Consider the following 19,881-nt stretch of genomic DNA (forward strand, 5'->3'; position numbering starts at 1 on the left):
ACCAGGAGGTGATGACCCGGAAGGACTCCAGAGTGCCTTTGGATGGGGCAGGAGCTCAGAGGAGGGAGTGAGAGGGATACTTAGGCATTCCCGGGCGTGCAAGTGACCCCTTCCCCCCCCCCCCCCCCCCCGGCCCCCCCCCCCCCCCCATGGCCATATCCTGGCCCCAAGTCTTTGCAATTGTTTATTCAATCACAAGTGGCCAGGGCTGGCCTAGGGAGACTGGGGTGTTACACATAAACTCCTCCGGGCGCTGGGAAGGGCCAGGCCTCCAGCGCCTTCGAAAACGGGGGCTCGGGGCTGGAGGAGGGGGGCGGGGGCTGGGGAGGGCACAGAAGAGCGAGCCGAGAAAAGGCTGGGGGGTGGCAGGGCAGAGGGAGAACTGGGAGCGGGAGGTGGGGCTGAGGAGGAGCCCCCGGCTGAGCCTGCTCACGCCCCTCCCCTCCCCGGGGCCCCGCCTCCCGACCCCCGAGGGACGCCCTGGGCCGGCGGGCCGAGGGCGGAGGGACGTCCGGGGGCGGGGTGGGCCCAGTTCCCCTCCCCCGAGCTCAGGCCGTGGCCGGCGCCCCCGTCCCCCGTCCCTCGGTTATCCCCAGAGCGGATGAGGACCCAAGGCCCCTCCCCCCACCGCCAGGTTTTCCAAGTGGGGGCTTGGGCCTCCAGGGGCGGCCGGCTGCCTTCGGGAGGCGCCGCTCGGAGCGAGGCCGGCGCGGCGCGGGGGGGCGGGGCGGGGGTGGGGGCGAAGGTGAAGGGGCGGGCCATCCCATAGCAGCAATTGGGGGGGGCGGGGCTGAGGAGGCCCGGGCGCCCCTCGCCTCCCCCCAGAGCCTTGGCTTCTGAGAGACGGGGGCGGGGAGTGGCTCTTCTCCGCTGTCCGCGAGGGGCGCGGGGGTGGGGGTACACAGGCGTCCGGTCCGTTCTCGGGCTTCATTCCCTGGCCGGCTTCCCCCTTTAGAAACTCACCAACGTATAAACCATACTGTGGGAGAGAGGGGCGCGCTGGGACGGCGGCCGGGCGGCGAGCGCCGGCCCGCGCCCCTCCCCCCCGCCCCCGGCGCTCACCTGTACAGGTAATAGAAGAAGGAGAGCAGGTAGAAGGCGAGTTTGCACCAGGACTCCTTCTGACAGTAGTTGAGGATGTCTGCGTTCATGATGGACACGGCGTCGTACATGACCTCGGAGCCGTCCGCCGGGCGGTGGAAGTACCTGGGGGGGAGGGGGGGCGGAGGGAGCCGGGAGTGGGCCCGGGCGTCCCGGGAACGGCGCTCCACTCCTTCCCCAGACATCGGCCGGCTGCGCGGCGGCCAGTCCCTCTCCTAGTCGTAGCCCAGACATTCGGGGAGCTCACTACCTGCCACGGCGGCCAGTCCCTCTCCTCCTCGCCCAGACACTCTGGGGAGCTCAGCCCTTCGCTTTGGCTGGGACTTGCGGCGACTGAAATCTGCGCTTGGGGCCCTCCTCCCTCCCGGGCCTGGGCCTCCAGTCTGGGCCCCCCACGAGCACCCCCGGCCGGGCCCGCAGGCTGATCACCTCCATAGGTGGTAGAAGAGGAGGGGGATGTTGAGCCCCAGCGTCACCCACTCTGCGGCGCACAGGAACATCAGGCAGAAGAGGCCGTGGATGGAATACTCGGGGACCACGAGCTGCAGGGGCCAGAGCAGCGCGCGGGGGTCAGGCTCCGCCCCCAGGGGTCGCGTGGGGGGGGCCGCCCTCCCCTGACAGGCCCCGGCGGCGGGGCGCTGAGCTCCGGCGTCTGGAGCCGGTTAACCCACCTGTTCTGTGCTCCTGGGGCTGGGAGAGGGAGTAGGGGTCCTGGGGTGGGGCGTCCCTGAGCCTGCTGGGAAGAGAACGGCTGCACCGGGATGCCTAATTTGCATTGCACTGCACGGCATCTCGACCCGCCCCCCCCTTCCTGGGGCATAAGGAGCTGAGGGAGGAGAGAAGGGGGCGCCAGAGACTCGGGGATGCGCCTGGAGTCAGATCATCCGGGGCAAGCCCGCCCGGTCCGAGCGTCTGGGCCCGGGCTGAGCAAGAGCGGACGCTAGGGGACTCGCCCACAGTCACACACACACACACAGAATGGCAGCGGCAAAGCGGGCCCGGATCCCCGTCCGGGGCTCCAGGCAGATGGCCAGACAGACAGACAGGGGGGTCCTGCGACCCCCGAGACCTCCCACTGACCTTCCTTAGGAGGCAGCAGATCCGCTCAATGTTTTTCAAACGCTCTCGCTGTGGGAAGGAGAGGAGGGTCAGACCGAGGGAGCCAGGTGAGGGAGGGATGCAGGAAGGAGAGTCGGTGGGGGGTGGGGCGCCAGGTCCCCGAGAGCTGGAGCGGCCCTCCCCCATTCTGCCGGGGAGCCCAGCTCTCTGCTGCCATGGGGACTGAAGTCGTGTTTCCATGGTGATGTCACCACGGAGGGAGGCAGGAGCCGCCATTGCCATGGCAACCGTCGCCATGGAGGGCAGGCACTTCACCCGGATCTCCCTGGCGACGGCCGGGGCTTGAGCTGCCCGCGAGAGCGGTGGTCGAGACGCCTGGGGGGGGGGGGGGCGGGGGGGGGCTCGGCCATCCGGGGCCGGAGCCGGGGGCCGGAGGCCGGCTGGGGCGGTGGGCGGCCTCCCCCCTCCCTTCGGGGCTCGTGGCCCAGCCCCGGCTCCCCTCACCCCGCCCCCACACAGAGACGGACAGACTGACGGACACGGCTCGGCACGGCACATGTATTGACTTACTGCCCTGGCAGGGTTGCCCTGATCTATGGGGTTCTTGAAGTCGGTCCTCAGCTCGTCAAAGGCGATGATCTGGGTAGGGGTGGAGGCCTGTCAGGCTGGGGGCACCCGGGGGGGGGGTCCCCCCCCCCGGGCCCCTCCCGCGCTCCCCGCGGCCTCCGCGCTGACTCCCGGGGGAGGGGGAACTTTGGGCCCACGGGCCATTTTACTGGGGAGGAGCCTGAGGCCGGCGGGGGCGGGAGGGGGGACGGGGCGGCCTCCTCCCCCGCCCTCCGGACTTACCCGGCGGCAGAGGCCGGGCTGGGAGGGGGGCAGGGAGCCCCTGCCCCCGGGGCCCCTCCCCCTGGGGCCCCCGCCTCCTGTGCCCTCGGAAGCCGGGACCACTTGAGCGGATCCACCGGGGGTGGGTGGGAGCCGGGGTCCCAGCGAGGCGGGCTGGGCAGAGGGGCGTTTGTGCCCTTGGGTGGGGGAGGGGCCCCAGCAAACCCAGACCCCCCCTGCGTGTTCCCGCGGCAGCCTGGAGTGGGGGGGGGGGGAGCTCTGAGCTAGAGAACATCTCGCCTTTGCTGTTCCTCGGTGCCATCTGGAGCCCAGGGTGCCACGGCCCCGGGCGGGGGGTGGGGGTGGGGGTGGCAGAGAGCATCTCCTCTGCGCCCCAGCACGAGGCCAGCTGCACCCCAAGTCCCACCGGAATGAACGGACCCCCAACCGACACCTGTCACTCACCCCTGGAACCTGTCAAAAGCCCAGGGTGCCCTGGGGTTGCCTAGCAACTGCAAACACCGCCTCCTCCCCCTCCCGCACACATGGTGTGGGGCTGGGAGGGGGGAGGGCTCCAGATGGAGGGCCAGGCAGGAGCTGGGGGGCTGGGGCCCGGCTCTGCCTCCGTCCTCAGCTGTGACCTTGGCCCGTCTGGGGCGGCACATGAGGAAGGGGAGTCCCCGGGAGGGAGCGCGGGGAGCCCTTCCTGCAAACTCCCGCCCCCCGGGACAGCCTTCCTCTGCCCTGCGCCGGGCCCTTCCCCCCCCCCCCTCAGCCCGAGGGCCCCTGGGAGGCTGCTCTGCCTCCTGGGAGAAAGCCTGGGCACTGCTGGGCTCTGCAAGGTGGGTCACCTGGGGCTTCCGAGGGGGCTCGGTGAGCCCTGAGAGGGGTGGGGGGCTCCATGAGCCCTGGCAGCTCAGATGGTCAGGAAGGGGGGGAAGTCTCCTGGAAAGCCCTGCCTTTGGCCAGCTGCGGGGGGCGCCCCGTTTCAGTCCCATTCTTTCTGCCCCCCCCCCCAACTGCACGATGCTGTAAGTCCCCAGCCCTTTTCTGGACGTTTTCCTCCCTAAAGTTTCTGGGTCTTCTGCCCTCTGTCGGCTCCCTCGGGCCGGTCTCCTCTTTCTGCCCACTGGATGGAGCCTAGGGTGCTGCTGGCCTGAAGGCGAGAGCCGAGTTCAAATCCTGCCTCAAGATCACCTGAGCAATTCCCCCAAATCTCCATTTGCCTTCGTTTCCTCCACAATAAAAATGGGGATGTTTCCACCAGCCTCACAGAACTGGGAAGATCAAATGAGATGTTCGGAAAAGCACCGTAGTGCCTGGTACACAGGAGGTGCTAGATAAATGCTTATTCTCTCCCCTAGCTGAGCTGCAAGGGAGTGGGGGAGGGAGGAGAGACTGAGCCAGGGGGTCTGTGCCTGCAGATGGCAGAAGTGGAGCTGGGGGGGATGGGGAGAAGGGAGAGAGAAGAGGAGGGGCAGCCGGCCCCAGATGCCCCCCAGGCAGGGTCTGGACACAGGACTGGGGCGCACTCAGCACTTGGGGAGGGACAAAGAGCCAAAGATGAAGGGGAGGGCTGAGATGTGACGCACAGGGAGGGAAGGGGAGGGGGCAAGGAGCCCCAGCCTGGGGAGGCGGTGAGCCCTGGGAGGGGGAGGAGGGAGGTCGGGAACCGGGACAGGGATGGAGAAATACAAGGCGGCTGACAGGGAGCAAGCCCCGTGAACACGGTGGCGAGACTGGCACCAGTGGCAGAGATCCTGAAGATGGAGGAGAGGGACAGGAACAAGGGGGGGAGGGGGAATACCACGGGGGGGGGGGGCAGGAAAACAGGAAGAGAAAGGAGGAAAAGGAGCGATGAGAGGAGAGAGAGGAGGAAGGGCAGGGAGAAAAGGGGGAGGTGGGGACAGAGCCGAGGCTGGCGCGGGGAGAAGAGGAAATGAGGAGGGGGAAACAGATGGCGAGATGGCAAAGATGGAGCGGGGGCCATGTGGGAGAGGAGACAGGAAGTGCCGAGGGAAACGGAGAGATGGCAACTGGCGGTGGGGCCAGGCCGGCCCAGGCCGGGGCTGTGGGGAGCAGGGCCAGGATGGCGGAGCGCGGGAGGGGGGGCGGGGCGGCCGGGGAGATGCGAAGTCCCCCGGGGTGGGAGCCATGTTCCAGAGCGCCGCCCCCCCCCCTGCCCAGTCCAGGTGCCCAGGAAACATTTGTGCAGTGAATGAATGGAGCCGAATGAATGAATGAATGGGAGGAGGGTGCTCGGAAATTGGGAGAACGGCAAACAAAGCCCCAGCAAGGAGGCTCGGGGTGGAGAGGAGAGCCACTGGGGGTGGGGAGCGCAGAGGGAAGTGGGGGAGGTTTGGGGGGAGGGGACAGGAGCTGTAGCATAGGACGGAAGGTTCGAAAGGACCCCGACCAAGGCCCCCCCCCTTCCCCCCCCCCCCCCCCCATCCCCAGACTCCGCGGCCCTGGAGCTGATAAGGACCTGGGACAGCGAGCGGTGGAGTTGAACAGTTCTGGGAAGAATCAGGCCAGAGGAAGAATGGAGTCCGGGAAAGGAGAGAAATGAGCAGGGGGGAGGGAGGAAGGAGGGGGAAGGGAGAGGCAGGAAGATCAAAGGGGTCAGTGAATATATTGGGGGTCCGACCCGCTTAAGACCCTTCCTCCACGGAGGCTTTGGGGGGACGGGGTGTGAAAGGGAAGGGGTTAAATGGGTTCTGGTAGATGTGGGTCTTGTAAACAGATGCAGTTGCTATGGCAACTGGCTCCATCACTCGGCTGGAAAAACCCACAATGGAGAGGAAAGGAGGAGGGGGGACAGACAGACCTGGTACAGACAGAGGGAGGCTTGGAGAGCTGCCCTGCCAGGAAGAGGGGGAGGAAGAGCAGAGCTGTGCTGGAAGAAATTAAGCCCCCGAGTGCAGAGCAACGCGAACCCCCCTCCCCGCTCCCCATCGAGCTGCAGCAGGGACCACAATGGGGTGTCGGGGACGGGAGAAAAAGGGGGGGAGGTGGGGAAAGGGGAATTGGAATGGGGGAACAGGTATATGGGGAAGGAAGAAAGAGCAGAGGCAAGGGGGGAGAGAATAAGAGGAGGCAAGTTTCCCCTCGTTACCCTGAGAAGATCCCCCCCCCACGGCGCGGCGCGCCCCCGCCCCCGCGGGCGCCCGGGGCCGGAGACCCCTCGGCCCTCGTCAGGTTCCGTCCCCTGGCCCCCGGCCTTACGTGCCAGATGACAAAGAAGATGAGGGATGCGCACAGCACCAGCGTCAGCATGTAGCAGAACGCGGCGAAGGTGAACGCCATGGCCCCGGGGCCCAGCGCCAGGCCGGGGGGCGCCAGCCTACGCCGTCGGGTGGCCCCGTCGCCGGGGGGCCCCGGCCCGGCCCGGCTCCCGCTCCGGCCGCCACCCCGCCCCACAGGGCTCAGCGCTGGCCTGGCATGGCCGAGGGGGTCGCCCAGGCGAGCCCCGCAGAGAGACGCGCCCGGCCGGCCGGCCGGCCCGGCCGCTGGGGGCTCGGGGAGCGCGGGGCGGGCAGGCGGCTCGGGGGGCGCGTCCGCTGGCGCTGGCGGCTGCTCCTGCCCCTCTCGCTCATCCTGCGCTCGCCCCGCGGCTCCCTCTCCAGCCCGGGAAGCTGGGGGGGCGGAGTCAGGGCGGGGCTCCCCCACCGAGGGGCAGGCCCAGCCTCCGGGCGGGCGGGGCCCCAGCCCTAGAGAGAGCGGCCGGGGAAGGGGCGGGGAAGAACCCGAGGGTCCCCCGGGGCGGGAGGGGGGGTGGGCGAGTGGTAAGGGGCCAGCGCCCCCGGCCGGCGCCCGCCCCCGCAGACGCGCGCACGCGCGCGCACGCCCCAACTCGCAGCCGACAGCTCCCCCCCACCCCCGGCGCCCCACATCGCGCCGCCAAAGCCGAGCACGAAGGACGCCCCGAGCTCTTGCAGCTCTCGGGCTCCCCGCCTCCCCCCGCGCTCGCACACACCCGGGCCGACAAGGCGATCGCACGCGCCCCCGCAGATTGCCACCGAGGCTGGGGGCGCCGCGCTCGCTCGCGGGGCCGGGCGGGAGGGAGGGAGGGACGCCGCCTTGGAGCCGGGCTGAATGGCTGCCGCTGGCCGAGTCTGCGCGCGGTCGGCTCCAGGGCTGTGGGCCCGGCCCGGCCACCTGACGGGCGCCAAGGGCGGGGGCGGGCACAGGTAGGAGAGGGAAGCGGGGGAGGGCCTCCCGCCACCTCGCCATCTTTCGGCATCGCCAAGCTTCCTTCCCTTCCGGCCCGACCCTGCTTGGGGGGGAGGGGGGCGAAGCTCCCCGGGACCCCCTCTCCAGATGCAGGAGGTGGGCCGAGCTCAGCCCTCCCCGGGCCCGGGCGTCGGGGTCCCCTCAGCCCGAGCCACCCAGAGGCCCCCAACCTCCCAGCCGGGTCGCAGCCCACAAACCACACTGGCTGGCCGCCAACTTCCTTGCAAAACCTCTGGGGGGGGGCTCTCCCGAGGCCACCGGAGATTTATTGATTTATTTTTGTCCTTGTCCCTTTTCCCCAAGTGGCTTTTCCTTGCAAAATGCTGGACGAAACGTGACTAAAGGAAGGATTGGGGGGGGGGGCACCTCCGAGGGAGGGCTTCCCTGCCCGTCTGAGCCAAGCAAAAACACGTGTCCCCGAGCGCGGTGTCACACTGACCAGGGACCACGGGACAGGGGCAGGGGGGGGAATGGATCCCTAGACCGGAGCACTCAATGTCTTGGGGTACGGGAGGGGGGCAGAGATGGGCCCTGGCCAACACCTGGACCGGAACTTCGCTGGGAGAAGCGCTCAAGCTGTTTGGGAACCAGGGGGCCATGACACAGGAAGAAATGATGGGGGGGGGGGGGCGCACACAAGTCATGGAGCCAAGGCAAGAAATACCATTTACTCTATCCTGGGGGAGGAAAAAACCAGGAGTGAGTAAGCCGGAGGGGGAGAGGGGAGCCCCCAGAGGGGGGGTGGGGAGCCGGCCACAGTGGGCCCTCCCCCTCCCCCCCAGGCCAAGAAGGGGAGCGGTGCCCAGCACACCAGGGGCAGAGGGAGGCCCTGGGGGCCCCTCCAGCACAAACCAAGCCTCTCTGGCTTTGTGCAAAGCCTGCTCTCCCCCCCCCCCCCAAGCCATTATGGACGGATGGAGCTGCAAGCTCAAGGCAGGGGGGGCAGGCTGAGGGGGTGCAGGAAGAGGGGGAAGGGAGCCAGGGTCCCAGGGCTGCTCCCTCCTGAGGTCTGGCCCATCCTGCCCAGGACCCACGTTCCCCACAGTCTGGGCCTCAGGTCTGGCTCTCGGACAATGAGAGCCAAGGGGTGCGGGGGATCGGGAATGGGGGACAGGCTACCCAGGACTCACTGCAGCTCTGAGGGAAAGCAGGGGGAGCGAGCCGGGAACAAGGCAGATCCTCCCCAGGAAAGCTGGGGGGAGGCCCGGGCTGCGGGGAAGGGCTCTCCAAGGACTAGGGAGGCAGCAGTGCCCAGAGCAAGGCCTGGAGGCTCGCTCAGCTGCCCCTGCCCGTGCCCGCAGCAAAGATGGAAGGAGGGCTATGGGAGGGAGGTCGGGTGGGAGTGGGCCCCCAAGCCACAGAATCAAATGCCCCTGGGTGGGGATGGGGGGAGGCGGGGGCCTCCGGCCTCCGGGGCATCATCTGAAAAAAGGTGTGCTCCCGCCCTGGGCCCCGGCTCCGCCCCCTAGCAGCAGCCTCCACTGGCTGGCTTCACCGGGGTGCTGTCTATCTTGAGGTTGGGCCGCTCGCCCCCCGAGGCCGCCCCGGGGCCCATGCGCTTCTTGATCTCGGCGGCCATGGTCATGAAGGCCTGCTCCACGTTGGTGGCGTTCTTGGCACTGGTCTCCAGAAAGGGGATGCCCAGGGAGTCAGCGAACTCCTGAGGGGAAGGGGGGAGGGTGGTCGGAGGTGCCCGAGGGAGCCGCCCCCCCCACCCCCGGCACCGAGGCTCACCTTGGCAGTGGGGTTGTCCACCACCTTCTTGGTGGTGAGGTCGCTTTTGTTGCCCACCAGCAGCTTGTTGACGTTCTCGCTGGCGTATCTGTTGATCTCCTCCAGCCACTGCTTGACGTTGGCGTAGGATTCCTAGAGGAGAGGACGCCGTGAGCTCCCCACGAGCCCGAGGGGAGGGGCCCCAGCCCTGGGAGGGGGAGAGGAGCCAAAGGCAGAGGGTGTGGGCAGCGCGTCTGGGACCCGCCAGGACCTGAGGGAGGGTTTGGAGAGAGGAGCCCCGACATCCACAGGGGACTGCAGGGCGGGGCCTCGAGCTTGTGGGGCCACAGCTGAGCTACGTGCCCGGGGTCTGCGGGCACAGGATGCGGCGGCTTCTGCCACAAGAGTGAATTAAAGCCTCGTGGGGGGGGGGGGGTGTATGTGTCTGTGTCTGTGTCCACGTGTACATGTCTGTGTGTCTCCCTGTGCCCGTGGGCCTTCATTCCAGGAAAATGTCCCACACTTCCGGGGCCCGGCCAAGTTACCTGGTCGGTGACGTCGTACACCACGATGATGCCGTGGGCCCCCCGGTAGTAGCTGGACGTGATGGTCCGGAAGCGCTCCTGACCCGCTGTGTCCCACTAGGGCGAGAGACAAAAGGTGGGGGGCGCAGGGTCAGGGCCCCAGGCCGGGAGCTCCCAGACCCACGGGGAGGGGGGGGAGCAGGGGGAGGCAGTGGCGAGCGTGCACTCACAATCTGCAGCTTGATGGTTTTGCCGTCCAGCTCAATGGTCCGGATCTTGAAGTCCACCCCGATGGTGCTGATGTAGCTCTCGGTGTACGTGTCATCCTGAGGACGTCAGAGAGCGCGGCCTCTGAGACGGGGCCTGGCCGAGGGCCTAGTGCCCAAGTAGGGCGGGTCCCGGCCTCCTGATCCCCTCCCCCCGCCCCCTCCATAAGACCCCCCACGTCCTCGGTCGTGGTAGCTCAGAAGGGCAGCTGGCACCCCCTGGGCTCTGGGGAAGCTGGCGCGCCCTCGTGCAGCCCAGACCCAGAACAAGGTGGCAAATGAGCCCGGAGGGGGCAGGAGACTCACAGCAAAGCGCAGGAGCAGGCAGGACTTCCCCACACCTGAGTCGCCGATCAAGAGCAGCTTGAACAGGTAATCACTGGAGGAAGAGCAAGAACGTGGAGATGTGGGAAAGAGACCCCAACACCACGCTCCGGAGGAGAGGTCCGGCCCGCAACCCCCCTCCCCAGGCTGCAGGGAGTCGGGGCAGGGGCTGAAGGTCTGAGGGGCAAGTCACAATCGGGCGGGGACGCCGCCTCCCCCTTTTCTGCTGCGCAGCGACCAGGGGGCCAGCGAAGGCCGGGATCCGGGTGTGAAGCTGCGTCCCGGCCCCTCCGGCCCCAGACCTGCCTCGCTGGCTCCGTTTAACAGGGCAGGACCAGGCTTCCCGGCTCTTTGCGAAGGCCCAGGAGCGAGGGGAAAGACTACAAGGGTGGCCCGGGGCAGAGGCAGGAGGCTGCCGGGGGGCTGAGAAGGGCATCTGAGCCCAGCGACCATCACATGCCAGGGGACTTGCAGGGGCGGGCACCACTGGGACTACTCCCACTTACAGAGAAGCAAACTAAGGCTCGTGGGTCAGGGAGACCTCCACAGTGGGTGGAGCAGCAGTGGGTGCGCCCCCTCCCCACTTTCTAGCATTAGGAAGCCAAGCCCCCCTGGCCCGAGGCCCCCTCCGAGGGATGGACGACAAAGATGAGACACCACGAAGCCGCAAGGGGAAGCTGGCGCTGCCGGACACTGGGGGGGGGGGGACGGGGGGAGAACTGGACGGGAAACACTGACTCTTAAAACTGCTTCTGAGGTAAAAAATAAAAGGTAAAGTCGGACAACCAGAAACGGGCTCTGCCAACCCCGGAGGCTCCTCCCGGACTCCTGGGGCCCTTTCCCAGAAGGCTGTTTTTAAACGAGGGAGCGGCTCGGTGCTACTTGAGGGCAGCAAACATCATGTCGGGGTCCCAGAGAGCCAGGAAGGGCCACAGCCGGGAAGCCGGGCCCGGCGTCCGGGGCACAGAGAGGCCGTCCTGGGGCTGAGCTCCGGGGCCGCCGTCAGGCCCTCCCCGCGATTCCTGCTAAAGCCTCAGGAGCCGAAGGCGCTTCTGGGCCGCCAAGCAGAGGGGGGGTGGGAGGCGTCGGGGGCCCAGGGCTCTCCCCACCAACCCTGCCGGCCCTGCCCCCTCTCACGGCTTGGTCACCTGTGTCCTGCTCGTCCCCTTCTCGGGGATCCTCACAGCGGGCCCAGGGCTCCGCACCCACTTAGCTGGGCCCCTGGTGCCCTGTCCCAGCCTCCCTATTCTCTCCCTGAGCCTCTGCCCGCCGTGGGCCTCCAGGTCCCCGGGTCTCCCCCCCAGCTCAGACTCCTCGTCCGGCACTCAAAGCCTCCCCCTGCCTTTGCGGCCTCAGCCCAGCCCCGCGGCCCCCAGACCCGTATCTCCCTCCCTCCTCCCTACAGGACCCGCCCCCGAGTTGTCGGCACCCTCCCTGTCCCTGCAGCCCCCCAGGCTGATGTGTGGCCCCGGGCCCCCGGCCGGGCTCTCTGCGCCCATCGCAGACTGGCCCACTCGGGGTCCTTCCCTGCCCAGAGGGGGCGCCTTCCTCAGCGCTGCCGCACTTATTAAGTGCCTGCTGTGTTCCAAGCCCTGGGGTCATGGGGGGGGGGGGGCCTACGAAAGCCCAGACAGACAGAGCATGGCCGGGACGAGGCTGGGGGGCTGAAGGCTGTTGGGGCCGGGCTCAGAGACGGGACTAGAGCCGGACAGTGTGTGTGTGTGGGGGGGCTGCGTCCGGAAGGTGCCTGTCAGGGGTATGGAGATGAGGCCCCGATGCCAACCAGGCTTTAGTCTCCCTTGGAAACCAGAGAAGCGAGGGGAGGGGCCGGGCCGGTGGAGGATGGGCGGGAGGGGGAGACCGAGGCAGGCTCTGCGCCTGGTGGGGGCAGGGGCTCCTCCGAGCAGAGCTCCAGGGCCCGGACTCGGGGCGCTTCACTTCTGTCCGCTCTATGTCTGGAACACAGCAGGCGCCTAATAAGTGCTTACAGGAGTTAGTTGCTCAGGGCTTGGTTTACTTCTCCAACACTGAACCACAACCTGAAGGGCGCCCCTGAGCCTGGGCGGAGATCCTGCCCCGGGGCGGGTGGGGGAGCGGACTGACTGTGCGGAGGCCTGCAGGGGGAGTCTGGGCCCCGATACTGGAGGGCGCCCCTGGGGAGGTGACGGGTTAACCCCGTCTGCACCTTTGGGGGGCCCCACGGAGGGGTCTGGGGCTGTTGGGGGGTCAGTGGCCCTGGGAGGTTGTTCCCAGAAGTGACAGATCTGCACACGTGTATTGGGGGGGAATTCTGACCCAAATCTAGAAGATTCCAGACCACCACAACACCCCCCCCCAGTGAGCTGGGGTGGGGGGGGGAACGGGACAGGGGGAGGGGGAGGGGAAGCGGACGGAGGCAGGGAGAGCAGAGGGAGCGCAGCCTTCTCGGCCCTTCCCAGGCGGAGGGGGGAGCAGGGGTCCTGGCCGGGCACCCCCTCCCCTAAGACCCGGATGTGGGTGGGGGGGGTCACCGAGAGCAGGAACCCGGATGTCAGGGAGGACAGCGGGGTCTCCGGGTGGGGGTCCGATGAAGGGAAGGGGACAAGTCGCGGACACGGGCCCCGAAGCCTCCCCGGTCCGAGGAGCGGGGGCTCGGGCGAGGGTCACTCACTACTCGGGGTTCATGGCGGCGGCAGCGGCCCGGGTCGGTCGCTCCCTCCCTGTCTGCTTCGCTCCGCCTCCCGCTCCAAGATGGCGGCGGCTCCGCCCCCGAGACTCCGCCCCTCGCGCGGGCGCAGGCGCAGACCCTCCCTTCTCGTCGCACCGCGCTGCCTCCTGGAAGTCGTAGTTCTCGCTTGACGTCAGCCTCGCTCCGGCTGCGCAGGCGCCCGGACTCCCCGGCGCACGCGCGGCTCCTCGCCCGGCCCGCCTCCGCCGCTTGCTGGGATTTGCAGTTTCCTGTTCGTGCCCCTCGGGCTTCTCCCGAGGAGAACCCGCGGCCAGTTTGGGGCGATCATCCCCCCCACGACCGAGGCCCACACAGCGCCCGCCCTCCCCTCCCAGCCGTGGGCCCCCGAGCAGGTCGCCTCCCGCCCGGGCTCCTCTGTAAAAGGGCGGCCTGGCCCCCGGCCTTCCCCGCTGGGGCTTCCGTCCGCCCGCGAGGCTCCCACCCCCAGAGCTCCCCGCCCCCGCTTCCCCCGAGAGACCGGATGACTTGGATTCAAACCGTCTTTATTTCTACAGCAACATTTGAACAAAGCAAACGGGTTCCCGGCCCCGCCCCCCCGAGCCACAGGGAAGGAGTGCAGCCCCGCCCCTCGCAGTCCGAGGGGGAGAACCGGAAGTTTCCGAAGCGGCAGGGGCGGGGGGAGGGGCGGCTCAGCGGGCGGTACCGGGGGGGGGCGGGGCAGCAGAGAAGGGTTACAAGTCCCTGTAAAGTGGCTCAGAGGGAGCGGGTTTCAGGCTCAGGCCCCGGCCCCACCACCCGGAGGGAAAGAAGGGGGGTCTGGAAACCGTTCCCAGCTATCCTGGATGAGGGAGGAAGTGCGTGGGGGGGCGGGGCCCCAGTCCTACGCTAGTGACACTGCGGGAGTGGGGGGGGGGGGGAGAAGGCGGCTCCCGTCCTCTGGGAAGGAGGTACTAAGGCCTGTGGCGCCCCGGTGAGACGGGGAGGGCTGAGGGCGGTACCATGGACAGGGCTCGGGGGGCGGCGGCCAATAACTTAGTTCTCTATATACAGAAGCAGAGGCCGGGGGAGGGGGGAGCTGCTTAGTGTGGTCCGGCCTTGGGGGCCCCCCCGGGGCCGCGGGGCTGGGACTGCTTTGGGAAGGTGTGTCAGGCCCTGAGGAGGCGGTTCACTTTCCTGGCTTCCGCTGAGAAGAGGGAAATAAATACAGGGGGGGGGCTGGCTCCTCTCTGCACTCTGTCACCAAGAGGACACCTCTAGGCTGTGTGACTAACGGTGCTAGACTGTGCGGGGGCGGGGACTAAGCCTGGAGCTGCTAAGCCTGAAATGACAGGGGGAGAGGTTACCCTGAGATTGAACAAAAAAGAGGGGGGCCTGCGGGGGGCAGCCTCGGGGGAGGGGGGCGGGTGCTTGGGAATCCCCCTGCGCCCCCCGCCCCGTGGGACAGGACCAGCAGCCACGGAGGGCCCAGGAGATGGGGGGGCGGGCTCAGCGGGAACTTAGGCCCACCCTCCACCCCTGCCCGTTAGCCAATGAGAGAGCTCCGTCGAGAGAGGTCAAGAGAACTGGAACTGAGCATGCGGCTGTCGGACAGGTTGGTGTTGCTGGACTGTGGGCAAACACAGGGAGGATTAGAGGGGGGGCCGGGAGGGGCCCGAATCGCGCAGCCACGAGGTCCCGAGGCCCTGGGCCTGGCCGGGGTCCCGCAGAGAAGGCGCCGAGCGGCCTCTGGCCTGGACAGGCAGGATCCGAGCCCGCCCGCGGTTACTGGGGGTCTCCTGCTGCCAAAGCCCCCTCGGCCTGTGCTCAGGGAGGCCAGACCCGCAGCCGCTGGTCCCCGCTGCCCCCAGGAAGCCCATGTTCTATCCCAAAGGGGCCCCACACTGGGTCTCCTTACCTGGGTGGGCTCTTCTGTGCTCTTGTGGAGGAAGTTGAGGGAACTGGCTCGCTTCATCCTGCAGGAGGAGAGGGGGAGCTGACATTTTTCTAGGGGTGGGCCCGGGGCAGCTGAGAGAATTTAAGGCCCGTGGGACCGAGTTCCCATAAGGAGGGGACAGGGGGAGGGGGGGCTCTCACCGGGGGTTTGGAGGCTCTTGGGGGCCAACCCCCTGCAGCTTCTTCACAAGCATCTCACTGCTGCGCCTCAGGGCATCACGGAGTTTCCCGAAGGAGCCACTTCTCCGGAGAGAACCGCTCCCGTCCTGTGGGCGGGAGAACCGTTCTTGCCCACTCTCCCGCTCCCCTCCCCCGGCCCATCCCTCCACCCTGACTGACCCCCATCAGCCCCCTCACCCCAGACCATTCAGCAGTGGGCCCTGAATCCTCGGGCTCCAGCTCAGCCCGAGACCCCGCGCTGCCTCCGGCTCCCTCGCGGCCACTGCGACGATCCCCTCGCCCACTGCCATCTTTCAGCAGCTCCACCACCTTAGTCTGGCTCACGGCATCCAGGCCCTGGCAGCAGCAGGAGGTAGAAGGTGAAGCTGAGAAGTTGCTGCTTCCTCCCCGCCCCGACCGCCTCGGCCTTGCCCCCACCTGCTTCCGACTGCGGCTGGCACAGTCCTCCAGCGTGTGAGCTGCCTCCATCTTCCCTTGCCGGCGGTAGAGGGCCCCAAGACTCCGCAGCGTAGTGTTCACCGTGGGGCTGGAGGATGAGGCAGCCATGAGAAGGGGCCTCCCCACCTCCTCCCCTCCGGGCCCGCAGGCTCAGCCCCCTTCTCACCTGTCCACTTTACAAGCCTTGTACCAGCTGCCGTATTCTCCGTAGGGGGTGCTGTCCCGACGCTTATCCTGAAGGGGAAAAAGGTCACCCTTGGGGAGGGAGCCCCAGCCCCCAGTGAAAGCGGGAAGCTTGGCTCTGTGCCTCTCCATACCTTGCTCTCCTCCCGTTCTTCAGCATGCATCCAGATGGGCTTGTTTTCTCCTGGGACAAACAGCAAGGAGGGGCTGTCACGGGGCTCTAGGGCCCAAGGCCGACCCCAAAGGCCCGGTGCGTTCCCAAGGGCTGATGGGGGTTCGGGGAAAGACGTACCATTGACTGAGCCAAACTCCTTCTCGTGGGCACGAGTCAGGATCTCCTTATACAGGGTTTCTGCATCTTGGTATTTCCCCTGCTTCAGATAGCAGGAGGCCTGAAGAAGGGGAGCGAGGGGAGAGAGTGAGGGGCTGGCCCAGCCCAGCCCAGCCCCAGGATCCTGGCTCAGCCTAGCCCAGCCGCTCTCAAACCTCCAAGGATTAGGTACCAAGTTATTCTTGGTCTTGGCCACGTTGGGGTCGTCGGGGCCCAGCCGAACTTCATAGATCTCCAGGGCCCGCCGGTAGTAGTATTCCACCTCTTCGGCCTTGCCCTGGTTCTGACAGAGCAGGGCCAGGTTATTCAGCTGCTTGGCCACGTCCGGGTGGAATTTACCCAGCACCTAGGAAAAGGTCGAGACCTCCGTCACTCGTGCTCCCATCTAATTCCTCCAGGCCCCCCCATCTCTGACCTGGCAGCTGCCCACCCGGGCACCCTGCCGCTCCCACCACCCCAGGGACCTGATGGGCTCTACCTTTTCTCGGATCTCCAGGGCCCCGAAACGGGGTCCTTCCTTGTGCCCCCTCCCATACAGAACCGATTTTTTTCAAGGTCGCCACCTGGACCAGAGCAAAGAAGGAAAAACTACAAAAAAGGCGGGCAAAGCCCTTGGCAGGGCCCTCCCCACCCCGCCTACCTCCCTCCCAGAAACCAGGGTCTCCCCTCCAGCCCGGATGGTCCTTATCTTTTTCCGGATGGAACATCATTACAGATGGGCGCCTTTGTTTTTTTCCATCCTTCAGGGACAAGAAATCATTGGGGGGAAGGAGGAAGGAACACCGACCCAGAGCCCCAGGGCTTCCCAACCACCCCTTTCCGTTTTAAAATGGGGCTCCCCCCACTTGAAACTAGGACCGCCTGGGCTTTGGGACGAACTTTCCCTTTCTCAAGGCCGGGAAACAAAGGACTAATGCGACTGCGGCACCAGGGTGGGTTTCCTTAGAAGGAAACCTAAAGTGTCAAACCCTCGACGCTTTAGGGCCCAGGGCTGCTTCCTATTTGGTCGTTCCCTTTCTTGTCCAACTCTCCTTGGTCCCATTTGGGTTTTCTGAGCAAAGGTATTGCAGCAGTTTGCCATTTCCTTCTCCAGATCATTTTACAGATGGGGAAACTGAGGCAAACAGAGTGAAATAAAACCCCTCCCCTGCCCAGGATCACACTAGAGGCCAATTTGAAATCTTTTTTCCGCTCCAGGCACCCCTATCCATCTCCCCACCTGGTTTCCCCCCTTTTCATGAGTCCCCCCCAAGGCCAAGATGTTCACATGGTGCCATCAGTGATGTTCCAGGGTCTTTTCCAGGTCCTCCAGGGCCTGCCCCGGGGGCCCACCTCCCTTCCGCGCCCCTGGGAGGAATCTTCACCAGGGTTTGGGGTCCGGGCCGGGGATCTCGGCCTCCTTGGCCCTGTGTTTTCCACCCGGGGCCCTGGCTGGAGGGAAGCAGGGGTCAGAGGGGTCCGGCTCACCCCAAAGTAATCAATACCCGGGCACCGGGAACTCGTTATCTGCTTCTTCAGGTCCTCACGTCCCGATCACCTCCCGGGCCCCCACCCCCGGTCCCTGTGGACTGTGACCTTCTGGCAGGTAAGAGACCCGTGTCCTCCCCCCCACTCTTACCTGGATTCTGTTCATCCTCATTAGGGAACAGGTCATCCAGAGAATCCTTGGAAACATCCCTCTTCTCTTCCTGAGGGAGGGAAGTAGAAAATGGGAAGGAAAAAGTCACACATGGAAAAGAAATGGCCGGAGCCTAAAAGGCAAATGGAGGAGCGTCTGGGGGGAGGCCGGCCGGGAGCCCCGGGCCGCCGGGTGCAGGAAGGGCAGCTGCTGGTTTGGCCCAGGGGAGGGGAGTCTGGGCCCCAGGGGCTCACACTGGGAGAAGGGTCCTCGTCCAGCTTGCGGATCTGGCTCATAAAGAGCAGGTGCTGCTTCTCCTCCTCCAGCTGGACCACGGCCTGCTCGCTGCGCTGCAGCTTCTGCTGGGTGCCCGCCAGCTCCTCCCGCAGCCACTGGTTCTCCTGCACCAAGCGCCGCACCTGAGCCCGCAGCTTCTGCTTCTCCGACTCCACGGCCCCGAGGTGGCCCGACAGCGCCAGGATCACCTACGGCCCCCCGGCCAGGAGAGGAGGCTGAAGGGGGCGCTTCGGGCCCTTCCCCCGCAGCCCCTGCCCGGGTCTCACCGCCCCCCACCCCCACCCCGGGCCCCGGGTACCTGAGCCTCCCCAAGCCCCAGCTCGATGGCCTCCAGGGACCTGCGCAGGAGCCCCGAGCGTTCCTGGGTTCCGGGCTCGGCCTCGCCTGCCTCCCGGCCGGCCACGTTCTCCAGCAGGGAGGCCAGCAGGGCCCGGTGCTCGCCCCGGAGGGTCTCCAGCCCCTGGATGACGGCCTTGGTGCCCAGCACGATCTCATCCTGGCTCAGCTTTTCCTCCCGGGACATCACCAGGGTGGCCATGGCTGCAGGGCTCGGATCTGGGAGGAGGCCCCTGTGGGGGAAGGGCAGGAGCTGAGGGTGGGCAGCCTCTGGGGGGCCGCGAGGGTCCTGGCCGGAGCTCAGCCGCCGCTTCCTGCCAGTGGCCTCCAGGGGGCGTCTCCGGCAGCCGCTCTCCCTCCCAGACGCATTGCGGTGGGGAGCGGGCCCGGCCCCCGGCTGCCCCGGGCAGGGGGGGCCCCGGGCAGGGGGAGGGGACGGGAAGCCCCCAGAGAAATCCCCGGTTATTGGGGGGGCACGGGGGGCTGTCCTCAGGCCAGCCGGGCAGGAGGGACAGCCGAGCTACCTTGCCCATGGGAGGGGATGCAGATCCTTCCTAAAGGGGGATCTCCACCCCGAAGCCCCGCTTCTTCCCTCTCTTCTGCACACAACTTGCGGGGTCTCTGGAGAGTTCTTCCGGCGCAGCCCCTTCCCCAGGGCCCCCTCCCCCCTTCCCTCGGAAGGTACCGCACGATGGAAGGGGGCTCCCCCTCCCCGGGAGCGCTCAGGGATAGGAGTTTCCCCTTCCCCCGGGCATCCTGGGATAGGAAGGGGGGATAGTCCGAGAAGGCGAAGCGCTCCCCCAGCTCCTGGGGGCGCCCGCAATAGGGGGAAGCTCCCGCTCTCTTCTGGGCACCCCGAGGATAGACGGGCGCTTCCTAACTCCTGGGACCCCCCGCGAATACCCCGTGACAGTCACTGCGGTCCCCGAGAGCGCCCAGGGCCGGGGGGAGGGGGGCCCGCTCCGTGCGGGCTCCTCGAGGCGGAGGAGGGAGCCCCCGGCCCGCCCAGCCCCGCCTCCCCTCACCTGCGCGCCCCGGCCCGGCCCAGCTCCGGCCCAGCCCCGGCCCGGCCTCCTCGGCCTCAGCTGCCCCCCGCGGCCCGCGCAGCCTCCATCGCCGCCTCTCCCGGCGGCCCCCGCGCCCACCCCTGCGCCTGCGCGGTCGCCGCCGCTAGTCTTAAAGGGAAGGGAGGGGGCGAGGGGGGCTGCCCCCTCCCCGCGGCCTTAAAGGGGAAGACCAGCGCGGGAGGGAGAGAAGGGAGGCGGTGGAGGGCGAGGGGAAGGGGAGAGGAGGGGGCGCCGCCCCCCACCCTCTGCTAAATGGAAGGGTGGGATTTGCTGGGAAACAAGAGCGGGACTGGAAGGGGCGCGCCCTCCTCAAACGCCCCCATCCTTTGCTCGGTCCCTGCCCTCCTCATCCCCTCACCCTCCCTCCTCCTGTGCCCCGCCCCCACCTCCCCTCTGCCCCCAAGCCCCCATTTCCCCGCCCCCTACCTCTCGCCGGGCCCCACAGCGGCCGACGCCGGCCCGAGGTAGAGCTGTGAGCCCGAGCGGGGCGGGGCGGGGCCGCGCCCGCCGCTCCCTCCCTCCCCCCCCCCCCCCCCCCCCCCCCCCCCCCCCCCCCCCCCCCCCCCCCCCCGCCCCCGCTCCGGCTCGGGCAGGTGGAAGCGGCCGGTCTCGGCCCGGAGCCAGGGCAGGGACGCCCCGCGCTCCCGCCGCCCCTGGCGCCGCCTCCCCCCCCTCCCCCCGGGGATGCTCCGGGCTCTGCGGCGTCACCGCTGGCTCAGGCAGCCCTTCTCGGGCCGAGCGCGGCTTGGGGAGTGGGTTTGGAAGCCGGGCCGCCCCGCCCCC

At 67.9% G+C, this 19,881-nt stretch overlaps 3 protein-coding genes across 4 annotated transcripts; all 3 read right to left on the reverse strand.

Annotated features, from left to right (window-relative positions):
* Nucleotides 1-171: 171 nt before the first annotated feature.
* Nucleotides 172-7,364, reverse strand: CNIH2 (cornichon family AMPA receptor auxiliary protein 2). 2 transcript variants are annotated; one of them, XM_031941681.1, is made up of 6 exons: nt 6,214-6,853; nt 2,731-2,799; nt 2,182-2,229; nt 1,531-1,643; nt 1,063-1,206; nt 172-979 (listed from the first exon to the last, which is right to left on the reverse strand). In XM_031941681.1, exons 1-6 carry the CDS (start codon nt 6,292-6,294, stop codon nt 952-954), a joined length of 483 nt encoding a protein of 160 aa, XP_031797541.1. In that variant the 5' UTR covers nt 6,295-6,853; the 3' UTR covers nt 172-951. The 2 variants fall into 2 exon arrangements, 1 of the variants encoding a protein (XP_031797541.1); XR_004230049.1 differs by lacking the exon at nt 172-979 and adding an exon at nt 1,773-1,834 and having other exon boundaries at nt 1,076-1,206; nt 6,214-7,364.
* Nucleotides 7,365-7,841: 477 nt separating this feature from the next.
* Nucleotides 7,842-12,830, reverse strand: RAB1B (RAB1B, member RAS oncogene family). The gene is made up of 6 exons (XM_031941698.1): nt 12,699-12,830; nt 10,031-10,103; nt 9,689-9,784; nt 9,480-9,575; nt 8,956-9,087; nt 7,842-8,881 (listed from the first exon to the last, which is right to left on the reverse strand). The coding sequence occupies exons 1-6, from the start codon at nt 12,710-12,712 to the stop codon at nt 8,687-8,689; spliced, it is 606 nt and encodes a 201-aa protein (XP_031797558.1). The 5' UTR covers nt 12,713-12,830; the 3' UTR covers nt 7,842-8,686.
* A 411-nt stretch (nt 12,831-13,241) lies between these two features.
* KLC2 (kinesin light chain 2) lies at nt 13,242-19,432 on the reverse strand. Its single transcript, XM_031943626.1, has 15 exons — nt 19,057-19,432; nt 17,994-18,264; nt 17,653-17,883; nt 17,318-17,468; nt 17,145-17,211; nt 16,259-16,307; nt 15,953-16,126; nt 15,742-15,841; nt 15,584-15,633; nt 15,433-15,500; nt 15,246-15,354; nt 15,006-15,164; nt 14,790-14,914; nt 14,611-14,668; nt 13,242-14,322 (listed from the first exon to the last, which is right to left on the reverse strand). Exons 2-15 carry the CDS (start codon nt 18,231-18,233, stop codon nt 14,239-14,241), a joined length of 1,665 nt encoding a protein of 554 aa, XP_031799486.1. The 5' UTR covers nt 18,234-18,264; nt 19,057-19,432; the 3' UTR covers nt 13,242-14,238.
* Nucleotides 19,433-19,881: the final 449 nt, after the last annotated feature.

This window comes from Sarcophilus harrisii, chromosome 6 (assembly GCF_902635505.1).
Source record: "Sarcophilus harrisii chromosome 6, mSarHar1.11, whole genome shotgun sequence".
Lineage (NCBI taxonomy): Eukaryota > Metazoa > Chordata > Mammalia > Dasyuromorphia > Dasyuridae > Sarcophilus > Sarcophilus harrisii.